At 38.2% G+C, this 26,388-nt stretch overlaps 1 protein-coding gene across 2 annotated transcripts in view; it reads left to right on the plus strand.

Annotated features, from left to right (window-relative positions):
• LOC124781892 overlaps nucleotides 1-26,388 on the plus strand; it is a 163,346-nt gene that overhangs the window by 89,745 nt on the left and 47,213 nt on the right. For both annotated transcript variants that reach the window (XM_047253897.1, XM_047253898.1), the window contains exons 5-6: nucleotides 829-1,343; nucleotides 6,494-8,033. In XM_047253897.1, coding sequence (XP_047109853.1) covers nucleotides 829-1,343; nucleotides 6,494-8,033 — 2,055 coding nt within the window. The remainder of the gene's footprint in view (nucleotides 1-828; nucleotides 1,344-6,493; nucleotides 8,034-26,388) is intronic.

Below are 26,388 nucleotides of genomic sequence, written 5' to 3' on the forward strand. Positions count from 1 at the left end.
TGCTCTCAGTAATTTATGGATTTTTGTTGGAGGCCTGAAGAGGGATTTGATTTTGTGTCTTTTCAATAGGCGGCTTATCTTGCCCGACACAGAGCCACAGAATGGCAACAAAGCAAGTTTCTTTTCCTGCTCTTCGTCAGTGGTCTTATTCTGATATTTCCCAGAAATCACTTCTTTCACTTGACGGGCCCTGTAGTCGTTATTCTTGAAAACCTTGCATAGGTGGCTCAGTTTGTGTGGCAGATTGTCGTCATCTGATATTACTCTTGCACGTTGTACCAATGTTTGTAATACTGTGCACTTCTGTGCTGGATGATGATTGCTGATGGCATGGCATATATAAGGGCGCACCAACAGCCCACTGGCAGTCATAACACTTGACAATGGCCAAGGAGTGCTTGGCTGAAAGCTCGTGTAGTTTAAGCAATTGACGCAGTTGGAAACCTGAGAACATTTTATTCAATGCATTCAAACGAAAAGACTATCACAGTATAAGATTTTGGACAACAAGGCCTTTGCTGAAAACAGACAAGGCAGTTGCTGTTGCTCGCAGTGTGGTTTCAGCCGCCAGAGGCTGCCGACATGTGTATGTGAGCTGTGTTTGCATGTGTGTCATCTATTTTCAACAAAGGCCTTGTTGGCTGATATCTTATATTGTGACAGTCTTTCTGTTGTGCCTATCTGTGACTCAGCATCTCTGCTATATGGTTAGTGGCAACTTTCCTTTTCGCATTACAACAGTTAAATTCTTGTGCATGTAATCATAATTTTTTGGCCTTAAATGATAAAATACTATATTATTTGTTATAGCTGTTCTTTTGTTGACAGGTACGTGGAAGGATCCTTTGGTGATGCTTTACATGTACACCCAGGACAGTCATCCCTGAGTGTAACACCAAAGGATCCCCACACAGCACTGCTGCCATCTACTGGACAGGTGATGGATGTTGCTACAAGAGAAACGAATACTGGACTGTTAGCCACCAGTGGGAGACTAATGTTACCAGATCCATTTCCATCTGTAGCACCTTATCTGGGACTTAAAAGCACACCTGAAGAAAGAGAGAAGTTTATGAAGAGCTTTTGGACATCTGTTTATCAGCAGCAAGCCCTCAAACTAGGCCTCTTGCCAAAGTTACAAACCAATCTGACACCACATGTTGATCAACTGGGAACACAACTATATCAACAAATGAGGGGAGACAAAGAGTTCAGACATGCCCTTGCTGAGCTTGATCACCAGATACTGGCCCGTGGCAGCCTTGGATCAGCAACGCCACTTGCTGCACTTCCTCCGGCACCTTCTATACATTCCAGCACATCAGATCCACTTTCTGCCTATGGTTAGAAAAATTTCTGTTTATAATATTCTTTAGTGTTGTGGTAATAAGATGCTCCTACAGCTATAGTTTGATAAGTTTAAATGATGTGTTTATTGAGAATGCGAAATACATCTTATAGCATAGCTGTGCCTCCATGAAATCTGGATGAAAAATGTTTATGATGCAGTCCACACCAAGTTTACAGTTCAAACGTTTCAACAGAACTTTGATGTTGAATAACCTATGGTTTATGGTCAAATCGAGTCTCATCTGCTTAAATTTGCACAGATAATTGGTTAGCACCATACTACACTCTGATGTCCTATAATGTGATTATGTAATAAAACGGGACATCTACAGCGGTCCTTTTGATGTGTTTCATGTGCTTCAGTACACCATCTTCAGGCCTTAAGTGATGTTGAGGGGGTTAACACCAATCATATACATGATTCAATTAGTGGCCAACGTCTATGAATTGGTTTTCACAGACTGCATGCAACAATGATATTGTACCTCCAACCATCAGCCACCAATAGTTGTATGTGTCTCAGTCTGTATGTCTGGGCAATTTATTAAACATGCTGAACAGACAGTGACTGAGTCCCCACAGCGCACATGTCAGTACAAATAATGCCATACGCATTGATTCTCATCAATCCTTTTCCTTCTAACAACTCACAGTGAGATTGAGAACACCCTCCCTTGCTTGTTTTGTTTTGATGATGCTCACAATCTTTAGCACTGTTCCTAGAAATGACTACAGACCTTGGTTTTCAGTTCTCTGATCCACAGACTTCACTTATTCAGTGACAATCTTGTCTTGAACATCCTGTAACTAACTGCCCCTGCCTCTGAAAGAATGTGCTGTAGAATGCATGTTGTTCTATGTTTTTCTAGGTTTTGTGGATAATGTTATCTCAGAGAATACTACATATATCGATAAAGAAAGGTGTTCTCTCTTTTCTTGTTTTTGTGCATAATTTTAACTCATAGAACATATTATTTTTATTCAAATGTTCCGTATTTGACTCTCCCAGTGAGATCTGTGCATGTTGCATATAAAGAGTCCATGGATCTACACAAGGAACCATAAACTCTTAAGACTAGTGGTGATGATGGGGAGGAAGATACAGTGCAGTAAAGAAATTATAATATTAGTTTGCTTGCATTGCAGAGCAATCAGTTCTAATATAATCCTCATCCATCTCAAACGAGACATAAGTCATTGATTAAGTGTAAGTGATATATTTTCATTTTTCTCTGCATGAACAGCTGGGCATCTGTTGAGAAGTGGGTAAATAATGTCCATGAATCAAAATGCATGACTCATTCTGCATTACTCTTTCTGGTTCTGAAAATAACAGTGTGGATTCTGACCACAATCTATTGGTTATGAACTGTAGATTACAACTGAAGAAACTGCAAAAGGATGGGAATTTAAGGAGATGGGACCGGATTAACTGAAAGAACCAGAGATTGTAGAGAGTTTCAGAGAGAGCATTAGGGAATGACTGACAAGAACACGGGAAAGAAATACAGTAGAAGAAGAATGGGTAACTTTGAGAGATGAGATAGTGAAGGCAGTAGAGGATCAAGTGGGTAAATAAGACAAGGGCTAGCAGAAATCCTTGGGTAACAGAAGATATATTGAATTTAATTGATGAAAGGAGAAAGTATAAAAATACAGTAAGTGAAGCAGGCAAAAAGGAATACAAACGTCTCAAAAATGAGATCGACAGGAAGTTCAAAAAGTCTAAGCAGGGAAAATTACCGAACAATCAGTTTAATAAGTCATGGATGCAAAATACTAACGTGAATTCTCTACAGACAAATGGAAAAACTGGTAGAAGCCGACCTTGGGGGAATATCAGTTTGGATTCCACAGAAATATTGGAAGACGTGAGGCAATACTGACCCTACAACTTCACTTAGAAGCTAGATTAAGGAAAGGCAAACCTACATTTCTAGCATTTGTAGAGTTAGAGAAAGCTGTTGACAATGTTGACTGGAATACTCTCTTTCAAATTCTGAAGGTGGCAGAGGTAAAATACAGGGAGCAAAAGGCTATTTACAATTTGTACAGAAACCAGATGGCAGTTATAAGAGTCGAGGGACATGAAAGGGGAGCAGTGGTTGGGAAGGGAGTGAGACAGGGTTGTAGCCTATCCCCAATGTTATGCAATCTATACATTGAACAAGCAGTAAAGGAAACAAAAGAAAAAATTTGCGTAGGAATTAAGATCCACGGGGAAGAAATAAAACTTGGAGGTTTGCCGATGAAATTGTAATTCTGTCAGAGACAGCAAAGGACCTGTAAGAGCAGCTGAATGGAATGGACAGTGTCTTGAAAGGAGGATATAAGATGGACATCAACAAAAGCAAAACAGGGATAATGGAATGTAGTCTAATTGGCAAAGTTTTACAGAAGTTCGAACTGTAGCATGTACTTCAATGCGAGATGCTTTTAATAATTTCCACAATGAAATTCTGTCTCGAAATCTGGCAGAAAACCCAAAGCGATTCTGGTCATACAACAAAGCACACCAGTGGCAAGACACAATCAATACTTTCACTGCGTGATAACAACGGTGAAGTCACTGATGACAGTGCCACTAAAGCAGAGTTATTAAACACGGTTTTCCAAAACTCCTTACCAAAGATGATGAAGTAAATATTCCTGAATTCCAATCAAGAACAATTGCCCAAGATGAGAAACATAGAAGTAGATATCCCCGGTGTAACAAAGCAGCTTGAATTACTTAATAAAGCCAAGGCATCCGGTCCAGATTGTATACCAGTCAGGTTCCTCTCAGAGTATGCCTATAAAATAGCTCCACATTTAGCAACTATATACAACCACTCGCTCACAGAAAGATCCGTACCTAAAGACTGGAAAATTGCTCAAGTCACACCAATACCCAAAAAGGGAAGTAGGAGTAATCCTCTGAATTACAGACCTATATCACTAACGTCGATTTGCAGTAGGGTTTTGGAACATATACTGTATTCAAACATTATGAAGTACCTTGAAGAAAACGATTTATTGACATATAGTCAGCACGGACTCAGAAAATGTCATTCTTCTGAAACACAACTAGCTGTTTATACTCATGAAGTAGTAAGAGGATGTCAAATTGATTCCATATTTTTAGATTTCCAGAAGGCTTTCGACACCATTCCTCACAAGCGCCTTCTAATCAAACTGCGTGCCTATGGAGTATCGCCACAGTTGTGCGACTGGATTCGTGATTTCCTGTCAGAAAGGTCACAGTTCATAGTAATAGACGGAAAGTCATCAAGTAAAATGGAAGTAATATCCGGCGTTCCCCAAGGAAGTGTTATAAGCCTTCTATTGTTCCTGATCTATATTAATGACTTAGGAGACAATCTGAGTAGCCGCCTTAGATTGTTTGCAGATGATGCTGTCATTTATCATCTCATAAAGTCATCAGATGATCAAAATGACTTGCAAAATGATTTAGATAAGATATCTGTATGGTGCGAAAAGTGGTCATTGACCCTGAATAAAGAAAAGTGTGAAGTTCTTCACACGAGTACTAAAAGATTTCAGCAAAATTTCGATTACACGACATGCCACACAAATCTGAAAGCTGTAAATTCAGCTAAATACTTAGGGACTGTAATTACAAATAACTTAAATTGAAACGATCACATAGATAATATTGTGGGTAGAGCGAACCAAAGACTGTGATTCATATTGGTGGAACACTTAGAAGGTGCAACAGGTCTACTAAAGAGACTCCTTATGCCATGCTTGTCTGCCCTGTTCTGGAGTATTGTTGTGCGGTGTGGGATCTGCATCAGGTGGGACTGACAAGTGACATCGAAAAAGTACACACAAGGGCAGCTCGTTTGGTATTACCGCAAAACAGGGGAGATAGTGTCACAGACATGATGCATAAATTGGAGTGGCAATCATTAATACAAAAGTGTTTTTCATTGCGATGGGATCTTCTCATGAAATTTCAATCACCAGTTTTCTCCTCTGATTGCAAAAACATTCTGTTGGCACCCACCTACATGGGGAGAAATGGTCATCACGATAAAATAAGAGAAATCACAGCTCACACAGAAAAATTTAAGTGCTCATTTTTCCCGCATGCCGTTCGAGAGTGCAATGGTAGAGAGACAGCTTGAAGGTCGTTCATTGAACCCTCTGCCAGGCACTTTACTGTGAATAGCAGAGTGATCACGTAGATGTAGATGTAATTGAATCAAGTGATGCTGGGGGGCTTAGATTAGGAAATAAGACACATAAAGTAGTAGATGAGTTTTTCTATTTGGGGAGAAATAACTGATGATTGTAGAAGTAGAGAGGATATAAAGTGTAGACTAGTAATGGCAAGAAAACTGTTTCTGGAGAAGACAAATTTGTTAACATCGTATATAGATTTAAGTGTCAGGAAGTCTTTTCTAAAAGTATTTGTATGGAGTGTAGCCATGTATGGATGTGAGACATGGACAATAAGTAGTTTAGACAAGAAGAGAATAGAAGCTTTCGAAATGTGGTGCTACAGAAGAATGCTGAAGATTAGATGGGTAGGTCACATAGGAGGCACTGAATAGAATTGGGGAGAAGAGGAATTTGTGGCACAACGTGTCTAGAATAAGGGATCAGTTGGTAGGACATGCTTTGAGGCATCGTGGGATCACCAATTTAGTATTGGAGGGCAGCATGGAGGGTAAAAATCGTAGAGGGAGACCAAGAGATGAATACATTAAGCAGATTAATTAAGCAGATTCAGAAGAATGTAGGGTGCAGTAGTTACTTGGAAATGAAGAAGCTTGCACAGGATAGAATAGTATGGAGAGCTGCATCAAACCAATCTCTGGACTGAAGACCACAACAACAACAACTATTTCCATTCATTGATGTTTTTCTCTTTCATTTTCCTTGTAGCAATGTTTATTAGCAGTTTTAGACAGCCATACCTAAAAATTAAAATTTCAGGGGGTTTCCCAAATCAACCAGGTTTTAAATACACTGCATATTTTTATTCAGCATTTTGTACTTGTTATCGATTGTGAAATATCATGGTAAACTGTCAGCCGTTTCGATGTAATGATTATGTCGAAGTTTGTTAGGTAAGTAATAGCTCTCAGTTGACTATGAGCAGTTCTTTTTTAACACTTGCATTTATTGTTTTCAGGTTCTGCCCTGGCACAATACACCCAGAGCGGAAGATCTGCTACCTCATTATCATATCAGAGTGACTTCCTGAGGTCAGCTCTACAAGATACGAATTCCTCAGCACAAACTCCATCTTTACCTGCTTGTAGTAACAGTGGATGCTGTAATAATACAAACTGTAAAACAACAAAGAAGCAACAGCAAAAAAAGGAACTGGAGCACTTGAAGCTAGTTCAAAGGCAACAGTTGCAAAGGAAAAGTGCAGAAGACACAGTGATACGGATGAATGAAGAAACACTGAGAAGGAGGAATGAACAGCTGCAGCAGCAACAGCAGAGAAAAACTGAAGAAGACACAGTGAAGCGACTGAATGAAGAGCTCCAGAAACAAGTGATACATGCACATATTGAACAAGAACAACAGTCACAGTGCACCCAGAAAAAGAAGAAAACTCTGACGCAGATACAGGAGCAAGCAGAAACAGCCCATGCCTTGAAAGATGGACTCTGTGTTCCAGTTCTACAGCACCACAGAAATGAACATGGGATCATTACACAGAGCCAACACTTCGAAACAATGCCACACCAGGATATGAACCTGCAGTTAAACAAAGTAAAAGCAAAAAGAGGATGCAAAAGAAAATCAGAATCACTTGAACAAGAATGCACCGTGCAATGGGCAAAGAATTTTGAAGGACATAAAGCTTCACAAAGCTCTTCAGTAGGAAGAATGCAGAGAGGTGTAATTGTGCATGGGAAGGAGTATGTGAATCAAATGTCAGAATGTACGCATCAGCAGCAATTCCATTATCTGAACAATGAAAATATGAAGGATTCTCAGACAGATCAGTCAGAGCAAGTGAAACACAAAGAGCAACCAAAAATGTCACAACTAACACAATTGCTTATGCAAGGGCAGTCTGAAATCGGTATGTGTCAAAAGGGAAATGTTCAAAAACAAAAGAAAGCTCTGAGAACATCAAAGACAGTTGCTGAACAGGTGATTACAGAGCCTAGGCAAACAAAGCAACCAGAAATGCCTCTTAATATATCGAACAAAAAATCACTGCATGTGCAGAATCTGTTTACTGATCTGCATGTACAGCAGAAAATATCTGAATACATTAAACAAGAGACAATCTCTAGGCCATCTCAAGGAACTGTAATAAAATCTAAGGAAGATCAGGAAGCTCGGCTGAACATGTGGTGTAACAGTACTCTGAATACAGCAAATGTAGCAGAAGATTTGCAACAGGCACAATTTCGAGTAGACTTACAGAGAAAACATCTCTCCTTCAGCCATGATGACACAGTGTCTTCACAAATGGTTGATGACACCCATGGCTTGGATCTCAGTAGCCAAAGACATGTACAAAAACTTATGTGTGATAATATTACAGTAAAGACAGAAGATATTGAAGAAATTTGTGATCAGACCACAAATGAACAGAATCAAGAAACATTTGACTTCCTGGAGGAACTGGATGAAATAAAATTAGATACATTGCAGCAGCAGAATACAGACCAACAACAAAATCTTCTAGAGCTTCCATCATTTGGGTGTGTACACATATTGAGATAGAGTAGTAGTGTTGCTTTGCATATCATTAATTTCAATTACTTTGCCTCACAAGGAATTCTGACCACAACACGCTACATGATTTTGTAATTTTACAGTTCTATAAATTTCTACATTTATTTTGTAGTGTTTTATTTCTTTTGTTTTCTCTTCATTTTATCAGCACCTTAAAGATGTTTAATATGAACTATTTGCTTAGTAGATTTATCTTCGCACTCATGCTAAGGTATGACCTGAACCAGCAACTCTCTGGTTACCAATATTTCATCTAATGAAACACAGTTAACCAAACTGAAAAGTAATATTGAGAAAAATAACAATAAAACTGAAACATGTGTAAGCCACAAAAAAATTCAAGTATTGTCAAAGCCAAGAACATAATGGTCACTATCCAAATTCCACATGGAAACCTACTTTGAAAGTTTATAGAAACAACTGTAAGTGATAAACCTAGCAATGTATTACCACCCCGTATGTATATGAAGGCAATTGCAGTATACAGACAAGTATTTAAGCAGTCATTTTTTCCATGATCTATAAATGAATGGAACAGAAGAAAGCCCTAATAACTAGTACAATGGGATATGCCCTCTGCCATGCACTTCACAGTAGCTTGCCAAGTCTAAATGTAGATGTCCTTTCCAGTTTGATTTTATCTGATTTTTTTATCTGGTCCTGTTGATTACATAATGAACAAATGGTGTACTAGTAATAAAGAACAAGTCAAATGAAATAACACAAAATCATGTGAGCATTACATATATCACACAAATACTTATTTTCTATGAACAACTGACTGTGGACAATGTTACAACCTGAATTTTGTTGGTATAAGTTCAAGCAAATGCTTGAAGTGGCAAAATGGATGGAAGCACCCATTTTTATCCCAGTGCCACAAATAAATTATGAAATTTACATTTTGTCATTACAATTTAAATTTAAATACAAAATTATCGTCATCACATAAATAAGTTCAAATGAATACTTAATAGTGCGCACTAAATGGTAGATCACATTTTAACCTATGATATAAATAAATTTACATTTTATCACTGTAACTTATGTTAGGAGTACACAATTTTGTCTTCATAATGAAAGTAAAGAGTTTCTTTCCACTATTTTTACTAAACAGAATTCTTATTACTCTAGGAATTAAGTTTGTTCTCTGAGGAGTGTTTTTCATTTACTTTTGAATACTTGCATGTTATTAATTTCCTTTTTTATACTGTTGGAAAGCTTGATATATACTTTTCTCCTGACTCAGTTACTCCCCTGTGGACTTATGTGAGAGTTTCAGAGCCTTGGTGGAAATTATTCCCATCCTGTGTTACGCTTGTGAATTTCACAATTTTTCTGGAATAATTCCTTGTTGCTGGCTACAAACATTATCAGCAAGTGTATGTATATATATATATATATATATATATATATATATATATATATATATATATATATATATGTCTGCTTGTGTCTGTATGTGTGGATGGATATGTGCGTGGGTGCGAGTGTATACCTGTCCTTTTTTCCCCCTAAGGTAAGTCTTTCCGCTCCCGGGATTGGAATGACTCCTTACCCTCTCCTTTAAAACCCACTTCCTTTCGTCTTCCCCTCTCCTTCCCTCTTTCCTGATGAGGCAACAATTTGTTGCGAAAGCTTGAATTTTGTGTGTATGTTTGTGTTTGTTTGTGTGTCTATCGACCTGCCAGCGTTTTTGTTCGGTAAGTCACCTCATCTTTGTATTTTTATATATATATATATATATATATATATATATATATATAAAAAATAGAGGGAAACAATCCACGAGGGAAAAATATATTTAAAGACAAAGATGATGTGACTTACCATACGAAAGCGCTGGCAGGTCGATAGAAACACAAACAGACACATACATACACGCAAAATTCAAGCTTTCGCAACAAACTGTTGCCTCATCAGGAAATAGGGAAGGAGAGGGAAAGACGAAAGGAAGTGGGTTTTAAGGGAGAGTGTAAGGAGTCATTCCAATCCCGGGAGTGGAAAGACTTACCTTAGGGGGAAAAAAGGATGGGTATACACTCACACACACACACACATATCCATCCACACATACCCAGACACAAGCAGACATATTTATGTCTGCTTGTGTCTGTATATGTGTGGATGGATATGTGTGTGTGTGCGAGTGTATACCCGTCCTTTTTTCCCCCTAAGGTAAGTCTTTCCGCTCCCGGGATTGGAATGACTCCTTACCCTCTCCCTTAAAACCCACATCCTTTCGTCTTTTCCTCTCCTTCCCTCTTTCCTGATGAGGCAACAGTTTGTTGCGAAAGCTTGAATTTTGTGTGTTTGTTTGTGTGTCTGTCGACCTGCCAGCACTTTCATTTGGTAAGTCACATCATCTTTGTGTTTAGATATATATTTCCTACGTGGAATGTTTCCCTCTATTATAACCATATATATATATATATATATATATATATATATATATATATATATATATATATATAGAGAGAGAGAGAGAGAGAGAGAGAGAGAGAGAGAGAGAGAGAGAGAGAGGTCTGTAACAGTAAATATTCTGAGAGTCTTAAAGAGACCTCTATAGGATGGTCTGTTAGAGACCCCACATATTAACCTCACTGCTCATTTTTGTAGTTTGAAGACCCTTTCAACTCCTGTAGCATTTCCCCAGAAGATAAAACCATAGGAGAGTACAAATGGAAATAACCAAATATGACAAAAGCAATATTTCTCTTCAACTTTTGTAGTCCTGTCCTCCTCAAAATTATCAATATACCGCAATATTTCCCTGTTAACATGGTGAGAAACAGCTCTCAGGGCAGAATAGGCTGTGCTAAGTTGTTTGACCAGCTGATCATTTCACTCTGTCCATCTTACAAGGGAAACTACCACCTCCACCCCCACCTGCCCCCACGGGTATAGGGGTAAGATGGCCCAGGGGATAGCCTGTCAAAAACTGAACACAAAATGCGGAAATGTGTAGTAAGTCTTATGGAACCAAACTACTTAGGTCATCAGTCCCTAAGCCTACACACTACTTAATCTAACTTAAACTAACTTACACTATGGACAACATACACACCCATGCCTGAGGAAGGACTCGAACCTCCAACTGGGGGAGCCGCACAGACCGTGACAAGGTACCCCAGACCACATGGCTACCCTGTGCGGCAAACTGAATACAGATCAAGCATGAAACAAGGAAGAAGCTGCGCTGAATTGTGGAGGGGGAAAAATCAAAATAGAAACAGTAACAGTGAACGGTCCAAGTTCAACAAGTGCCATATTGAGAGAAATTGATCAGCCATGGCATTATTGCTTAGGGGTCATGATGTAGGATTGTAAACCGGACAAGCCATGTTCAAAACTCCCTTATGACTTTTTTTCCACACAACATATGGAACTGTCCATCCAGTCATTGAAATGTTTGTCCTCTTTCTGTAGTCTTGGCAGTCATCATACTATATGTTGGTTATAGAGTATGAGTCGTGGTAAGAATACATTACTGTCACAAGTAAATGTGATGAGCAGTGAGAGCAGGTGAGATACCACATAGATGTCTCATAGAAATGAAAACAACAAATAAACAGGTGTGAACTATGTTGCACCAAAAGAATTCAAGAGTCAAAACTTCCAAAACAGAACGAAACTCCAAAAACATTAAAAACATATGTTTTGACAGGGCACAGAGAAATTGTGTGACTGTGAAATTGTTGTGTTCCTTTGTTGCACCTTATGTGACAAACTATTACATTTTCATCATTTCCTTGGGATTGATCACATTCATATTCATAGGAACATCTAAATGGGCAATGAGGCCTATCTCACTCATTTACCAGGTGTACAAATTAGGTGCGTCGATAAGAGATTCCTATCATATGACACACATACTGTCACTAATGCCAAGTATGACACACCAGACTTGTTGTATACTGGAGGATTCGGTTGACTTGTTGCCTTGTCATCAAACATTGAGAGAGGTTCGAATATGGCTCACCCACTTCTGAGTCCACCACCATGACCACTAAACCATGACGCTACCATTACTTCAAACTACTCTATATTGGACATCTTCATACTTGGGCCGTTCACTGTTTCTATTTTGCTTTTTTTCCACAGTCCAGTAAACCTTCTTCCTGTTTTCATGCATAATTTGTGTTCAGTTTTTGATGGGCTGTCCACTAGGGCTTCTCACTACTAAATCTGAGGTGGGCGCCATGTGAGTTTCCCTTGTTAGCTGGCTGCCTAGGAATTTTGTATGTATGGTTTCGTAAATTGTTTGGTTGCTGCAACTAACTTGGAGTTAGCTTTATTGTTTTTTGTTAGTTGTTGAAAAAAATAGGGTTAGGCTATTTGGTGGGAACCATTTGTACTTGGTTAATGACTGTCAGGACTGTATTCGACACTATGGAGATGGGACCCTTGATCAGAATACTCATATCATCTGCAAACATGACTATTTTTGCTCTGTCATAATTTGTAACTGGTAGATCATTAACGTAGATCAGGAAAATCAATGGCCCAAGGATTGAGCACTTGGGGACTCAATATTTTACATTTACACAGCCTGAGTTTACTGTTACACCTGCCTCCATTAAGATAACTCTTTGCTTCCTGTTGTGTAGATAAGAGTCTGGCCATGTCAAAAGATTTGTCTTTGCTGCCATAGGATGGAAGCTTTTTTAGCAGTGTTCTATGATCTACACAGCCAAAAGCTTTAGCAAGATCACAAAAGATCCCAATTAGATACCTTCTGAGATTTAATCCACTACTCTTTCAAACACCTTTGAGAGCACTGGCAGCAAAGAGATGGGCCAATAATTGGACAGTATATATCTTGCCCCACATTTGTAGATGGGTACCTATTGCAGATTTCAGTCTGACTCGAAATGTCCCAGTTTTCATTGACTGGTTACATAAATAGCTTGATATATGATGGATTGAGTCTACACATGATTTTACAATCATATTTGATATTTCATCATATCCAGAAGATCCAGAGCTTTTAAGTAATTTTTGATTCATTCAGCATCTTTAGGAGTTGTGCTTTTGAAGTGATGTGCTGTATTTGGTGTGATTTGCATGTGATTTAGTAGCTCCATGTCTTCTGTGGAAGACTGTTTATTATGGTTCCCTGTTCTTTCAGCTACAGTGAGAAAAAAGTTATTAAAATCAGAGGCTGCAACTTTTTGATTATTCTTGTCTGAACCACTACCAGAGGACTGTGGAGTCCCTACTTGTTCACATTTTATGTTCCTATTTGTCTCACTTTTTATGATGTTCCATATGGTTTTTACTTCATTGTTTGACTTGCTGGTTTTTTTTCTGCGTAATGCATTTATTTGGCATTCCTGATTACATGTGTTAGAATTTTAGAGTATTTTTTTTAATGTATTTTCACTGTTAGGATTGTACTAGCATTTTTTTATATACAGGTCTGTACTACTAGTCCTTTGTTCTATATACAGGTCTCTCTTTTTGGCACATATTTTGATGCCAGCTGTTACCCACTCAATCCTTCTGCAACATGTTGATTTCATTTTAATCTGTCTTTGCAGAAAAAAGGCTTCAAAATGTGTGAGAAAGAAGTCCAGGAATGAATTGAATTTCTCATTCATTGAAACTGCCTGGTGCACTTCCTCCCATTTTTCATGGTGTAAACTGTTTCTAAACAAGTTAGCAGATTCTGCATTTATTATTCAAACATGTTTAACATGGGTGTGATCATTTTATCATTTACTTTTTTTCTACAGGTGAGTTTTAAGGCTGTCAATTGACTTTCGTGATCAGACAGACCATTTATTATGGCTGGTGTTTTTACATCATTGTAATTTGTGAGGTCTAGGAACAGATTATCAATCAAGGTCTTGCTGTGTCCATACAGTTTTGTTGGGAATAAAACCATCGGGAGTAGGTTGAAAACTGAGAATTCCAGTTGTTTATGACTGTTATTATTTGAAAGAAAAATAATGTTAAAATTGCCGAGTACTATATTCTGTTATTTCTGTAAAGTTTTGTTAGAACTAATTCTAGCTGTGAGATGAACTTTTTAATGTTCCTCAAATATAAAGCAGACAACTGTAGTGACACACAGACTCTCATGCATCTCACATAAGTAAGCTCACATTGCCTTCTAGCTTCTTTTACCTGAGAATGGTAAACATTTGCACTAAAATTTACTCTGTTACTGCTATGGCTGTCTTAGCTGCATTATAAATATTTTCAACAAAATGGATTTGCAGCAAAATGTGCAAACTGTCGACACACCAAGTGAAACTGTAATAAATGAGGGGTCAAACAATTTGCTGATAAACCGTATTACAAAACATTAGATAAAAAAAAAAGACTTTCGTGTAGGTGCCAATGGATTAAGGGAATGGAGAATATGGATAAAAGTAATAGGAAGTTGCATCAAGGCAGTCAGGAGCAGGCGTAGTGTTATTACTGCATGAGAAACATGTTGACAGCTTTCAGCTGTGATGTGCGAATTGCTGCCACAATGACTTATAGTCATAGCTGCCCAACTCTGCAGAAACACTGAGATGTTGCCACAGAAACATAAACAATGTCATGTTATGTGACTGGCCATGGAAGATGCACAAAACAGTCACACCAGACTCATTTAACATCAGGGCTTCTCTTGCCATACAGACTATAGTAATACTCAACAGTGTAAAAGCTACCAAAAGGAATCTTAAGATTTATCACACAGTTAGAGTATTAATAAAGTTATGTGGAATTAACTGCAGAATCACTGTCTGTAAAGACCTGATTTTCTGTTGGATTGAGTAAGTACACCTACAGCTGTGGGAGTCCAATTTACGCTGTTTTAACTGAAAAGTGTGGTGTGACAGTCACTGATGATTTATTTTCAGACACAGACATATACAGTAATTTAGTTGTAAATCAGTAATGAAGATATCAGCTGTAACCAATAAGTCTTCTCCACAGATTCAATTCAGAACCGTCCAACTTTCTCCTGAGTCACTAAGACTAATGGTACAGCCATCCTGCCCACCAAATAAACCTGAGGGATAATAAGCATGTTGCTCACACTACTGCACCTATGGACACAGCCTATCACAGATGCAGTATTAGTTATTGACTCCAATCAATCCTTTAAACACTTATAAAGTTGACTTTGTAATGAATAAAATTCACATACACCATATTCCAGGAGCACAGGTTATTACAACTATTTATTCTGTGATAATTACATGAGAGATCAAAGATGAAAATAACCAACTACTGCCAGGTGTGAGTAAGAAAAGTAGTTTTTCCCAACACCCTCACAAGTTCACGAGATGTTAATTCATGAACTCTGAAAGTGCAATGGCTTGGAAGTACTATCACAGCTTAATCTTTGAAAGCATGTTCATCAAACAAATCAGCTTGCTGCTTGTTGGTACTGATTGAATTAATGCTGAAATTTTTCTCATTAATGTAGTGGTGCCCCACACTGATGCATTTTGTTCGGACATGATGCACATCATTTTGACTTAGTGCCACGGCTCCTCTATTATCAGAGAACACACTTACTGGTTTTTCACTGTGTATAACACACAATTAATAGTGCAATCATTGACTGTACATTGTTTCTTGCATTGCTGTTGATAGGTCTATGTATTTGATTTCTGTCACTGACAAATCAATCATTTGTTGCCATTTTGAACTCCATGAAATTGCTGCCCCAGTGAACTTAAAAATGAAGCCTGTCCAACTTTCAGTTTCAGTAATTGCAATTTTTCGGAAAGTCAGCCCTACCATGTATCTTGTAATTTATTTGATTGCTTCCCAATGGATTTTTCAATAGTTGGAGCTGAATACACTTATGGCCTCCTCAACATATGCATTGTCTGGTCTTGCGCCTCGAGCCAGATATAGGAATGGCCCAACAGCTTGCAATGTAACAAGTTCATCGTCTGTCAATTTTTCTTCTCATTTTTATAATTTCAAACAAGGTTCAAATTGCATATTTTCTTTCATCAATGCTAATCGTGCCTTGCTTTCTGTCTTGTTTTATTCTCATGCCAGAACAGCAACTGAATTCACCAAGATCTCTCATCTTAAAATGATTCATTAATCCTTTCTTCAATTCTCTCTTCCCTTTATTATTTTTAACGCATCTGCTTACAAATCTCTGGTTTCATTTCTCAAAGAAAATTTGTGTTTCATTGATTGTCAAATTAGCAATTGGCTTTCTAAATCAATAGTAATATTGACACCTGAATCCTCAATTGCCATAATCAAGTGTTGGAAATCTGCTAGAAATCCACAAGCATGATCACAGCTATCAAATCATCTGTTCAGAAACTGATAAATCAAGACCACTAGTATTCGCTTGGCATAGATTGTTGTCACTTTTATTCACAAGTTACCATATTTTGAGTGTGTTCAATGTGATGCTATTATATTTTTGTTAAGAAAATTCAAGATTTATTTGCTGAACTAACTGAACAACACTTCGAATTTGTTCAGCAAGTGACAAATACGCTTCAATATTTTTCTCAGAAGACAACTGTATGTTCATCAGGCAGCTCAATACAACAAGATAAGCTCTTATCTTTGAATACGGCTAGCAAATTTTACTATGCTCCTTCAGCAGTTGTTGCTGCATGAAGTTTGGATATAGAGACATTATGTACATTCTTTGGATCTTCATCAGTGCCAACAACTGTTACCTATGGCCCTCATGTTTTAGGTAAATTTTAGTCATAAATTTCCAGTTGTTGCAGTTGGCCATACCAGTCAACTTTTCACAACCAAACTGTGACTGTCCAACCAAAGCCATCTTAGTTCAATTCAGCAAATAAATTCTGAATTTTCTTGACAAAAATAGAATGCCATCACATTGAACGTACTCAAAATATGGTAACTCATTAGTAAAAGTGACAACAATCTATGTCAAGTGGATACTAGTGGTCTTGAATAATCAGTTTCTGAACAGATGGTAGTTACAGATATGGAAACTTCACTGATCTCTTGCTGGGCACACAAACCACTGGGCGATGACTCCAATCAGCCTTGTAGGAGATTATAATGCTGACTCAGTAATGAATGAAATTTACATATGCCACATTGCCAGGAACACAAATTATCACAACTATGTACTCTGTTAAAATTACAAGAGAGATCAAAGACAGAAATAACAAATTACCACAAAAAACATGGTTATTCCCAACATGCAGGAATGTCACTGAGGTGGCAGAGCTGTACACTACTGACACACTCTCTGTATAGTGATCCTGTACCACTGATTTTGACAGCTGACTGTTTGATGTGGTGGATTCCACATTTTACCCAAATTAAAATCGCCATTGTGTTCAGATGGCTCCCTTAATCACCAACTGCAGAATTATGTGGATGTAAGACATCAATGATTTTGTAGTCCATTGGATGACCTGTCTCAATGGAATGCGTAGCCACTTCTAATTCATGGGGCAATTGGTGAAGCACCATTTTTTCCTTTTTGAAACATTCTTGAACAGCTTGCATCCCCTGCCCAATATCCAAGAGTTGACACTGGAAGATGATTTTGTATGCATGTCGTACACAGCATTAGTCATCCTTCACAGAAACAGCTAGAGTGATTGTCCTCGATGCTGGGTGACCTTCATGTTATGCTTACAGAGGATCTGCTATATATGAGAGAAAAAAAAGACTCACTACATATAGTAAGAAGTCCATGAATTTGAAATTTTCCTCTGTCAGCTTCCTGACCCACTTTCAGTTTTAATAGCAAAGCCTTTTGTACTTTGTGCAGTTGATAGCACTTTTTTGAGTTGTTGAAGTTCCTCATGCAGACTTTATTGCCCAAAGTAGTACAGGATGACTGATGGGAATTGGACATTGTCAAAATGAACAGTATGCATCTAATTTGTAATTCAGATGTAAATTTACTACATCTTTGTAATTACATGCCATTTGAAATGCATATTATGAAAGAAAGATAATGTCCAACAAGTGTGTTCACTTTCTCAAATTCAAATCTCAAGTCCTTGTTGAAAATCACTGTAAATGGTCAAACTTCTCATGATCAATTGCTTCCACTTTCTGCATAACTACCTTCTTCAAATCATTCAAGGGAATAAACTTGCGATTTTATGTATGCCAACAAAAAGGAGTCACAAATGCTTAAACTGGCAGACCTTGGAGGCCACAGGATATCACAGGAATGGGAAATGACACACCATTGAAAAATACTACAAACCAATACCATAGATTTACATTCAGTGTGTGGGGTGGCATCATCTTGTCGAAAATAAACATCGTTCTTGTCATGTAGACATCGCCGTCACAGCTGTAGATGCAATAATGTTCACTGTTGACTGTCACAGTGACACCATTTTCATCTTCATCTTCATCTTCAAGAAAATACAGGGGGGGGGGGGGGGGCAATGATGATGAGGCAGCTAATCACAAGCACATAGTTACAGTGTTTCATGAATTACAAGTGTATTCTCAGAAAACCAGTATTGAAAATTTTGCTTGTTATCCTCCCCACTCAAATGAAAATGAGCAAATGAAAATGAGCCTCATCACTCAATGATTATCACAGCTACAGTGTCTTCAAGGAGCACTTGCTTTCAGATGGTAAAGTCCTCTCCTCTTGATGCTTATCTGTTCCCTTCAGCTGCTGAACAATATAGACTCCGAATCAACAACTGTCTCATGCAGTGCTCTGCTGCCCACTGCACCATCACTACTAAAATGGCATCTGGTAGCAAAAGCACTGCTGAAGGTTCCCCCACTCTACCTCAACGAAAAATATCTGATTCCTGTTGGTCACCTGGTATGTGCCCTATGGACATGTGTCTTGAGGACATAACTACACAACTAGTGCACGATCAATGGTGATAGGGGTCTGCTTGACAATAGACTCCATGCCCCAAAGTGCCACAGTTTTGTGATGAACTAAAATATCCAAAGAGGGAAGGCATCTACCGTTTTCCATCTCCATCATGAATTACATGTTTTCCAGAATGGAATTAAGGTGGCAAAGAACTGATGAAGTTTCTCCACACCATGGAGCCATATCACAAATGTGTCATCTACATGCCTCACACAAATACTGAGCTTAAAGTTAGCAGAGTTTCATGGCTTTTCCTCAAAGTGTGTGTAAACAAATTAGTCACCAGAGGTGACAGAGGTCTTCCAATTGGCAACACCATCAGCCTGTGCAAAGAAATCAGATTTGAATAAAAAATATTACATGGGTGCCTGCTGAAATAAAGTTATTATCTTTTTATGAAAACCTTTTGCAAGCAAAGATAAGGATTATGTGTTGGATTTGGTGATAAACAATAAAACTGCATCAAACCTGACATGTGAGTCTGTACTGTAGAGCCTGAGAATCTTCAACCACCTATTAAATTCATCTGAATTCTGAATGTGGTGAGAACGTTTCTCAACAAGTGCTCCTAAAAGTGAGGACACCTTATTCATCTTGAGATATGTGCAACTGCATAGCACACTGAAATTATAGCACTCCAGATGTCATATAACATCCAAACAATTTTACTACCTTGCAAATTAGTACAACAATGGTTTCAGCAGCCTCATAAAATTTTGGACCTCACTAACTAACTGGCCTAAATGATGGCTGTGCTGTAGAATGGATTCTCCTTCCCTCAAGAAATTGTAGTAGTTTTAAAAACCTGGGGTGCAGGGCCACCGAAGACTGTCTACAGAAAACAACTGAATTTATCAGCAGGCTGAAGACTCGTAACAGATAACAGTTCAAATTTACTAGTCACTTTTGATGAAGTATTATTGCTTACTGAAGTTCCCTTTATGGAGTCCTTAACTTTGTTTCCAGAAATAGGTCATAACTTTATTTCAACATGTGATTACTTTAACATATTTTTAAATAAACAGCAAACTCTTATGAACAGAAAGACAATGTTAACATGGAGAGCCTTCCATCACCTCTGATGGGCAATTTGCATGAGGGACTATGAGGAGGTGGTGCTGTACTGTTAATTTTAAGTCCTATATTTGTTGGCGGTATGTTGACGATGCATTTGTGATGTGACTCCATGGTGAGGTGAAACTCCATCAATTTTTGCATTATTATATTTCTATCCTTGAAAATATCCAAAATGTCATCGGCATGGGAAAGACCAGATACCTCCCTGTTTTTTTGATGCTTTAGTTCATTGCAAAAAAAATAACACTTTGGGACATGGAGTCTACCCTATGCCAACACAAATGGATTTATATGAATTTGTATCTGCAAGCAGACAACTGTCACCATCCATCACATCTAAGTGGTGTCCTCAATACACTTGTTCAGAGGGCACAAACTATTGTGGATGATAAACATCTTGTGAGGTACTTTAACACCTCAAAAAAATTTTTGAATATAATAGGTACCTACCACCCGAAATATGCAAGGATTTTCTATTCAAATTGAAGGTGAACATCATAGGTCAAGATGCTGAAGAGGAAAGGCTCAAATCCGTGGCCATCCTACAATATGTAGGAAGTCTCTCTTCTGACAAAAGTTGAATTCTCTGTAAGCACAAAGACAAAGTTAACCCCAGCATCATGAACAGCCACTCCCATCACTTCTGTGAAGCATGACTATTTGTTACATAAGGTAAGTGTACACAAGGCCCCTGCCAGTGTGCACTTACATGTGTTAGACAAACAACATGAATCATTCAAGAATATTGCATGGAGACCAATGCTTCAACTGTCTGCTACAGTCTGACAAATCTACAGTGCTCAAGCACAGCATTGCGAGAGGTCACTCCATGGACTAAGAAATCAAGACCCCAACATCTACACCATTCTTCCAAGACTTTGTGATTAAGAAAGCAATCAAAATCCATCCAACAAACAATTTACTTATTTATGGTAATATGTGAAATCAAGCACTAATGTTCATAAACTAGAACATGTGACACAATATTCATTATAGATGACATGCCAGTAATATACGTCTCTTCAGTCCTAGTGACATTTCTGCAGTTGTGATGGTCTGTGTCCACATGAACAGTAGCATGAGTGATATATTTATCAGGAGTATGGAAGGACTGCACCATCTCTCATAGTTCAGAAGATGGCTGGATGGTTCTCGGCTGAAACATTGGCACAAGAAATTCACTGCATACAGCTCCAAGCTTGTAACTTGTATAGTATAAACAGTACACTGCAAAAATGTGAAGATTCTATAAAAAAAGGTGTAATGAATCAAAAAGATCAAATGCTAACAATACTTTGTGCTGAACAGATCCAGTTGAATACTAAAGAAAATATGAAATAATTGTATCAAAACAAATGAATCAGTTTACAGCACTTAGTGAGAACATGCAGGATGAACACTGGGAAGATATTTAGAAAACAAACTGCTCATATTAAGAATTTATATCTATATGGTGCTTTATATTTTTAAAGTATCTTTTGGAAGGACGAGTGTGCTAAATCTAATTAAGGCAATGGACTGTAATCAAATATTGGAAATACATTCCAATATTATACATGGTATGATTAAAAAGAAACAACAAAAAACGTTAGCTTTATTGTGGCAGACATATTACACATTATGAACTGACATTACTTTCAAATATAGAACCCTCTATGGAATTACAAAAATCACAAAAATCATTACATTGTTAAGCCCTAGTAGTGACATTTCTAGCTGAGTACTGAAACTCTATGCTTGACAGACCTTCAACTATCTCTGAAGTCAGTCAGTTACTGATGGCATATTTTCAGATACTTAAAATATTAAGTAGTAACACTCCTGAACACAAATAAAGTTAAATAAATCACCTCTAATTAAAGACCTGTTTCACTCAGTACAGTCTTTCCAAAATTCTCTGAGAAATTTGTCTGGAATACAATAGTGCCCCACTTTATCAAGAAAAATTTGTTAACTGCCACAAACGATTCTCTAGAGAGACTACTGAATACATTACCACAAATGAACCCATGATGAACTAAAAAGGAAAATATATCCTGTTAGGATATTCTGTTATTTTCCCAAGGACTTTAATAGTGTTGAGCATAAAATCCTGCTGGTAGCGTTACAGAAGAGAGGTGTCACTACTGTCAAAAAATTTTATCTTCATAACGGGAAGGAAAACATGCCAGTGGCAAACTGCAGCACAGAAGTGAAACTAAGCTCATAATGAGGAGACAGAGGATTTGGAAACCTTAAATGAGTGCTACTAAATTAACTCCTGTTTTTAACCTCCATAAGTATTGGCCTAAGAATTTTTAAAGATGGATCAAAAACAGTAATAAGGGTTCAGTCTCAACTATATGAAAACATAGCCACACCCAGCTACATGTTCACAGATAAGCATCTTAATCTCAAAACAACTCATGTCACTCAGTTTTATGCCAATAAAACAGTTGTGTAGGTATCAAAAACAAGCATTATTAGTCTGAAATTAAAAGAAACACTATGCATAAAAATTCAAGGTGTGTAGTTGGAATTTTATAAATTGAAATTTCAACTTATAGATAAACTTGAAGCTCAGTTTGGCATGTTTTCTGCTTGGAATTGCACTGACTTGTATTTATGATGGTGGTTTGATAAGTCTGGTATATTTTCATGAAAGAATGTAACATTTTTACAGCCTAAAGTTCGTTGGTGACAGCTGTTTGTCTTGGTCAGTATGTCAACTATGATTGAAAATGGAGAAAACCTAGTTTTGTGCTGTTATTAAACATTGTCATTTGAAGGGTTGGACTGCTGCACAAATCAGATCAGAAATTTAAGATCATGTGGTTTCCACAACACCATCGATGACCATTTACTTTGGGTTAATGAATTTATACATGGCCAGACATGCATCAAAAGTTGAAGAGCCCTACAGCTGCCCAGTTGAGCTCACCACAAAGGAAACCTTTGACAAAATCCATGATATAGTAATGCAAGACTGCTGAATAAAAATTCATGAGATTGCTGGGTCTGTAGGCATTTCAGGTGAATGAATGCGTAATATCCTGCATGGGGTATTGGCTATGAAGAAGTTGTATGTGAGCAGTGTGACGCGATTGCTCACGGTCGACCAAAAGCGCATCTGGCACAACATTTCAACACAATGTGTGACGATGTTTAATCGCAATCTGCAAGACTTTTTACACCAATCTGTGATTGTTGATGAAACATGGATCCATAATTACACATCTGAGTAAAAGCAGCAGACAAAACAATCGACAAAGGCTGGTGAAAGTCCACCGAAGACGGCAAACACCATTTTGTCAGCTGGTAAGGTGATGGACACTGTTTTCTCGAGGAATAATCCTCATAGATTACTTGGAAGAAGGCAGAATCATAACTAGAACCTAATGTGCTTCATTGTTGGCCTATTTTGAAAATTACATTGGCTGAAAAAAGACCAAGGTTGGTATGCAAAAAAGGGCTCCTTCACCACGATAAAGCTCCACCCCATACATCAGTTAAAGTGCTTGAATTGGGCTTTTGATTGGTTCCTCACACACCCTATTCACCAGACTTAACTCCAAATGACTTCTTGTTGTTGCCTAACTTGAAATTTTGGCTTGCCAGGAAGAAATTTTCATCAAATGAGGATATGATGGTTGCAGCAAAATAGTATTTTGCAGAGTTTGACAGAAAGTATTCTGCTAATGGGATGAAAAAGTTGGAGTATTGATGGACCTAGTGAGTTGTTTACTCAGCAACATTTTTTCTTACTTTTTACCAGACTTCCCAAACCACCCTCATATGTGGTAAAAGTTTGCTACAAGAAACTATGTAAAATGGATAACTACAAATCTTGCAAGGACCACTTCAGGGATGTCGTAGTTGTTGTACCTGGCTACCATTAAAGTTACTTCTTAAACTGCAACAAGCAAAAGATGTGCTTTTTTGGTGCTCCACATGGTAGCAATTCTGACTGAAATAAACTTATGCTACAGTGTTTGTCTTTGGTGCACCAGTATAGAAATTGGCACAGAAACAGATAAATGAAAAATCCATGCAATTCACATACTTATTTATACATAAAAGCCAACTTTACAATGTTCCTTTGTGTGGGACCACCCACCCAAGATTCATGTGCCAATTTGAAATTCTAGATTTGTATATTTTACCATTTGCCTTGCTTCTAGATAATTTTTCATTGATTGTAACAATACTCATTTATATTGTGATATATTTGCTTCAATCCTTACAAGGAATTAGCAACTTTTTAGCCCAACAGATAATAATCAGGCTAAATTTAAAGTTATCTGCTCATTGTCCTGTAATGGATAGCACCAGATAAAATGCAGATCCACTGCGAATACTGCTCTTAAACATTGAATGAGTCAGTTGACACTCGTAAGCAGCTGGAAATTGCCCTGACTACTGTCAAACGAGTGGTGGCTGCTGCAAATCAATGTGTTGGGAGAGCTCCCTAGGGTCATGTATCTGTGGTACTAGTACCAAAGGTACCTCAAGTTCTGTCTGCTCCTGTGCATCCTGCATCCTCTGCAGAAAGTTCGAGATCTGTCATTACTCGTCCACTTCACTGTGAGAGGTGTTTCAATGGTAGAGCTAGGCATCTTGTAAAGGATGGGTGGGGACCAGGGAGAACTCAGCGTGTTGTACCGATCCACCCAGACCAACAAGCCCTGAGGTGCTGTCTTTCATTGAAACTGAAACTGAGCCAGTGGGATTCACTTCACCTGGTTTGAGGAAACCTGTTTTGTCCGGAATCAAGAGGAGGCAAATGCAAAAGGGTAGGGGTCTATTAATCTTTGGCAGTTCAAACACATGGCAAATGATGGTATCCCTTAGTGAAATGGTAGCAAAGGACAAGAAAGGGCACTAGGCACACTTAGTGTGTATGCCTGTGGGCCCCATTCAACATGTTGAAGAGGATATTTCAGCAGCCTTTGTGCGAACAGGGTGCAACCTACTGCAGATCATGGTGCACACTAGAACAATTGATGCCTGTCATGCAGGCTCCAAGTTCATACTTGGGTCATTCCAGCCACTAGCAGAGAAAGTTGAAAGACCAGCCTAGTGCATGAAGTTTCAATGAAGCTCACAATCTGCGGCATTGACCCACAACTGATCACAGCCCTTTGGTGCTGAATTGAGTGTAAGGACTGAACTGGAGACTTCGAAATTTCTATGACAAGCTAGGCTGTGAATTTCTGCCCTTGCACTATAGGGTTGAGAGCCACAGGGTCCCTCAAATTGGTTTAGGAGTGCACTATACAACAGAGTCTGCTACTCAGGTACCTGACTGTGTATGGGATGCTTACTACGATTTTATATATCAGGTGACTCTCAATTCAGTCCAGATAATGATAGTTGTAGGAAACCCAGAAGTATCAGATTTAGATAAAAAAAAAAAATGCCTCACACAGGTGAGAGAAATCATTCTGATTAACTGCGGAAGAATTCGGAAAAAAGAAACAGAGTTTGAAGTGCTCCTGAAAAGTAGTAAAGGCCACATAATACTAGGTACACAAAACTGGTTGAAACCTGAAATTGAGTGCAGTGAGATTTTTGGGGGAAATTTAAGTTTATATTGAAAGGATAGGCAAATGGGAAACGGAGGTGGTGTATTTGTCGCTGTGGGTGAGAAATTCAAATCCACTGAGATAGAAATTTAAGCTGGATGTGACACTTTTTGGGCAAGGCTCAGTATCAGGGATGGGGATAAACTGATAGCTGGATCCTTCATTGTGCACCAGACTCATCTCCTGATATAACTGAAAACTTCAGAGAAAACCTCAGTTCACTTGAGCGTAACTTCCTCAATCATAGTGTAATCATCAGTGGAGACTTAAATCATCCACCATTCAATTGAGAAAATTACAGTTTTGTTAGTGGTGGGCATGGTAAGACATCATGTGAAACATTACTAAGTGCCATCTCTGCAACCTATCTATGGAGTGTCCGAGCGGTTCTAGGCGCTACAGTCTGGAACCGCGCGACCGCTACAGTCGCAGGTTCGAATCTTGCATCGGGCATGGATGTATGTGATGTCCTTAGGTTAGTTCGGTTTAATTAGTTCTAAGTTCTAGGGGACTGATGACCACAGAAGTTAAGTCCCATAGTGCTCAGAGCCATTTTGCAACCTATCTAGAGCAAATAGTTCGGAACCCAGCTCATGATGGAAATATATCGGATATAATGGCAAAAAATAGACCTGATCTCTTTGATGATGTTCACATCAAAACTGATATCAGTGACCAAGATGCAGTGGTGGCAACAGTGATTACCAAATTACAAAAGACAACTTAAACAAGCAGAAAGATATATATGTTGAGGAAACTAGATAAAAAATCAGTAGTGCAGTAGCGCCATATCTCAGTGAGGACCTTTAAGCTTTCAGCGCATTGCAGAAGAATGTAGAAAAC

This window comes from Schistocerca piceifrons, chromosome 1, assembly GCF_021461385.2.
Source record: "Schistocerca piceifrons isolate TAMUIC-IGC-003096 chromosome 1, iqSchPice1.1, whole genome shotgun sequence".
NCBI classification, from domain to species: Eukaryota; Metazoa; Arthropoda; class Insecta; order Orthoptera; family Acrididae; genus Schistocerca; species Schistocerca piceifrons.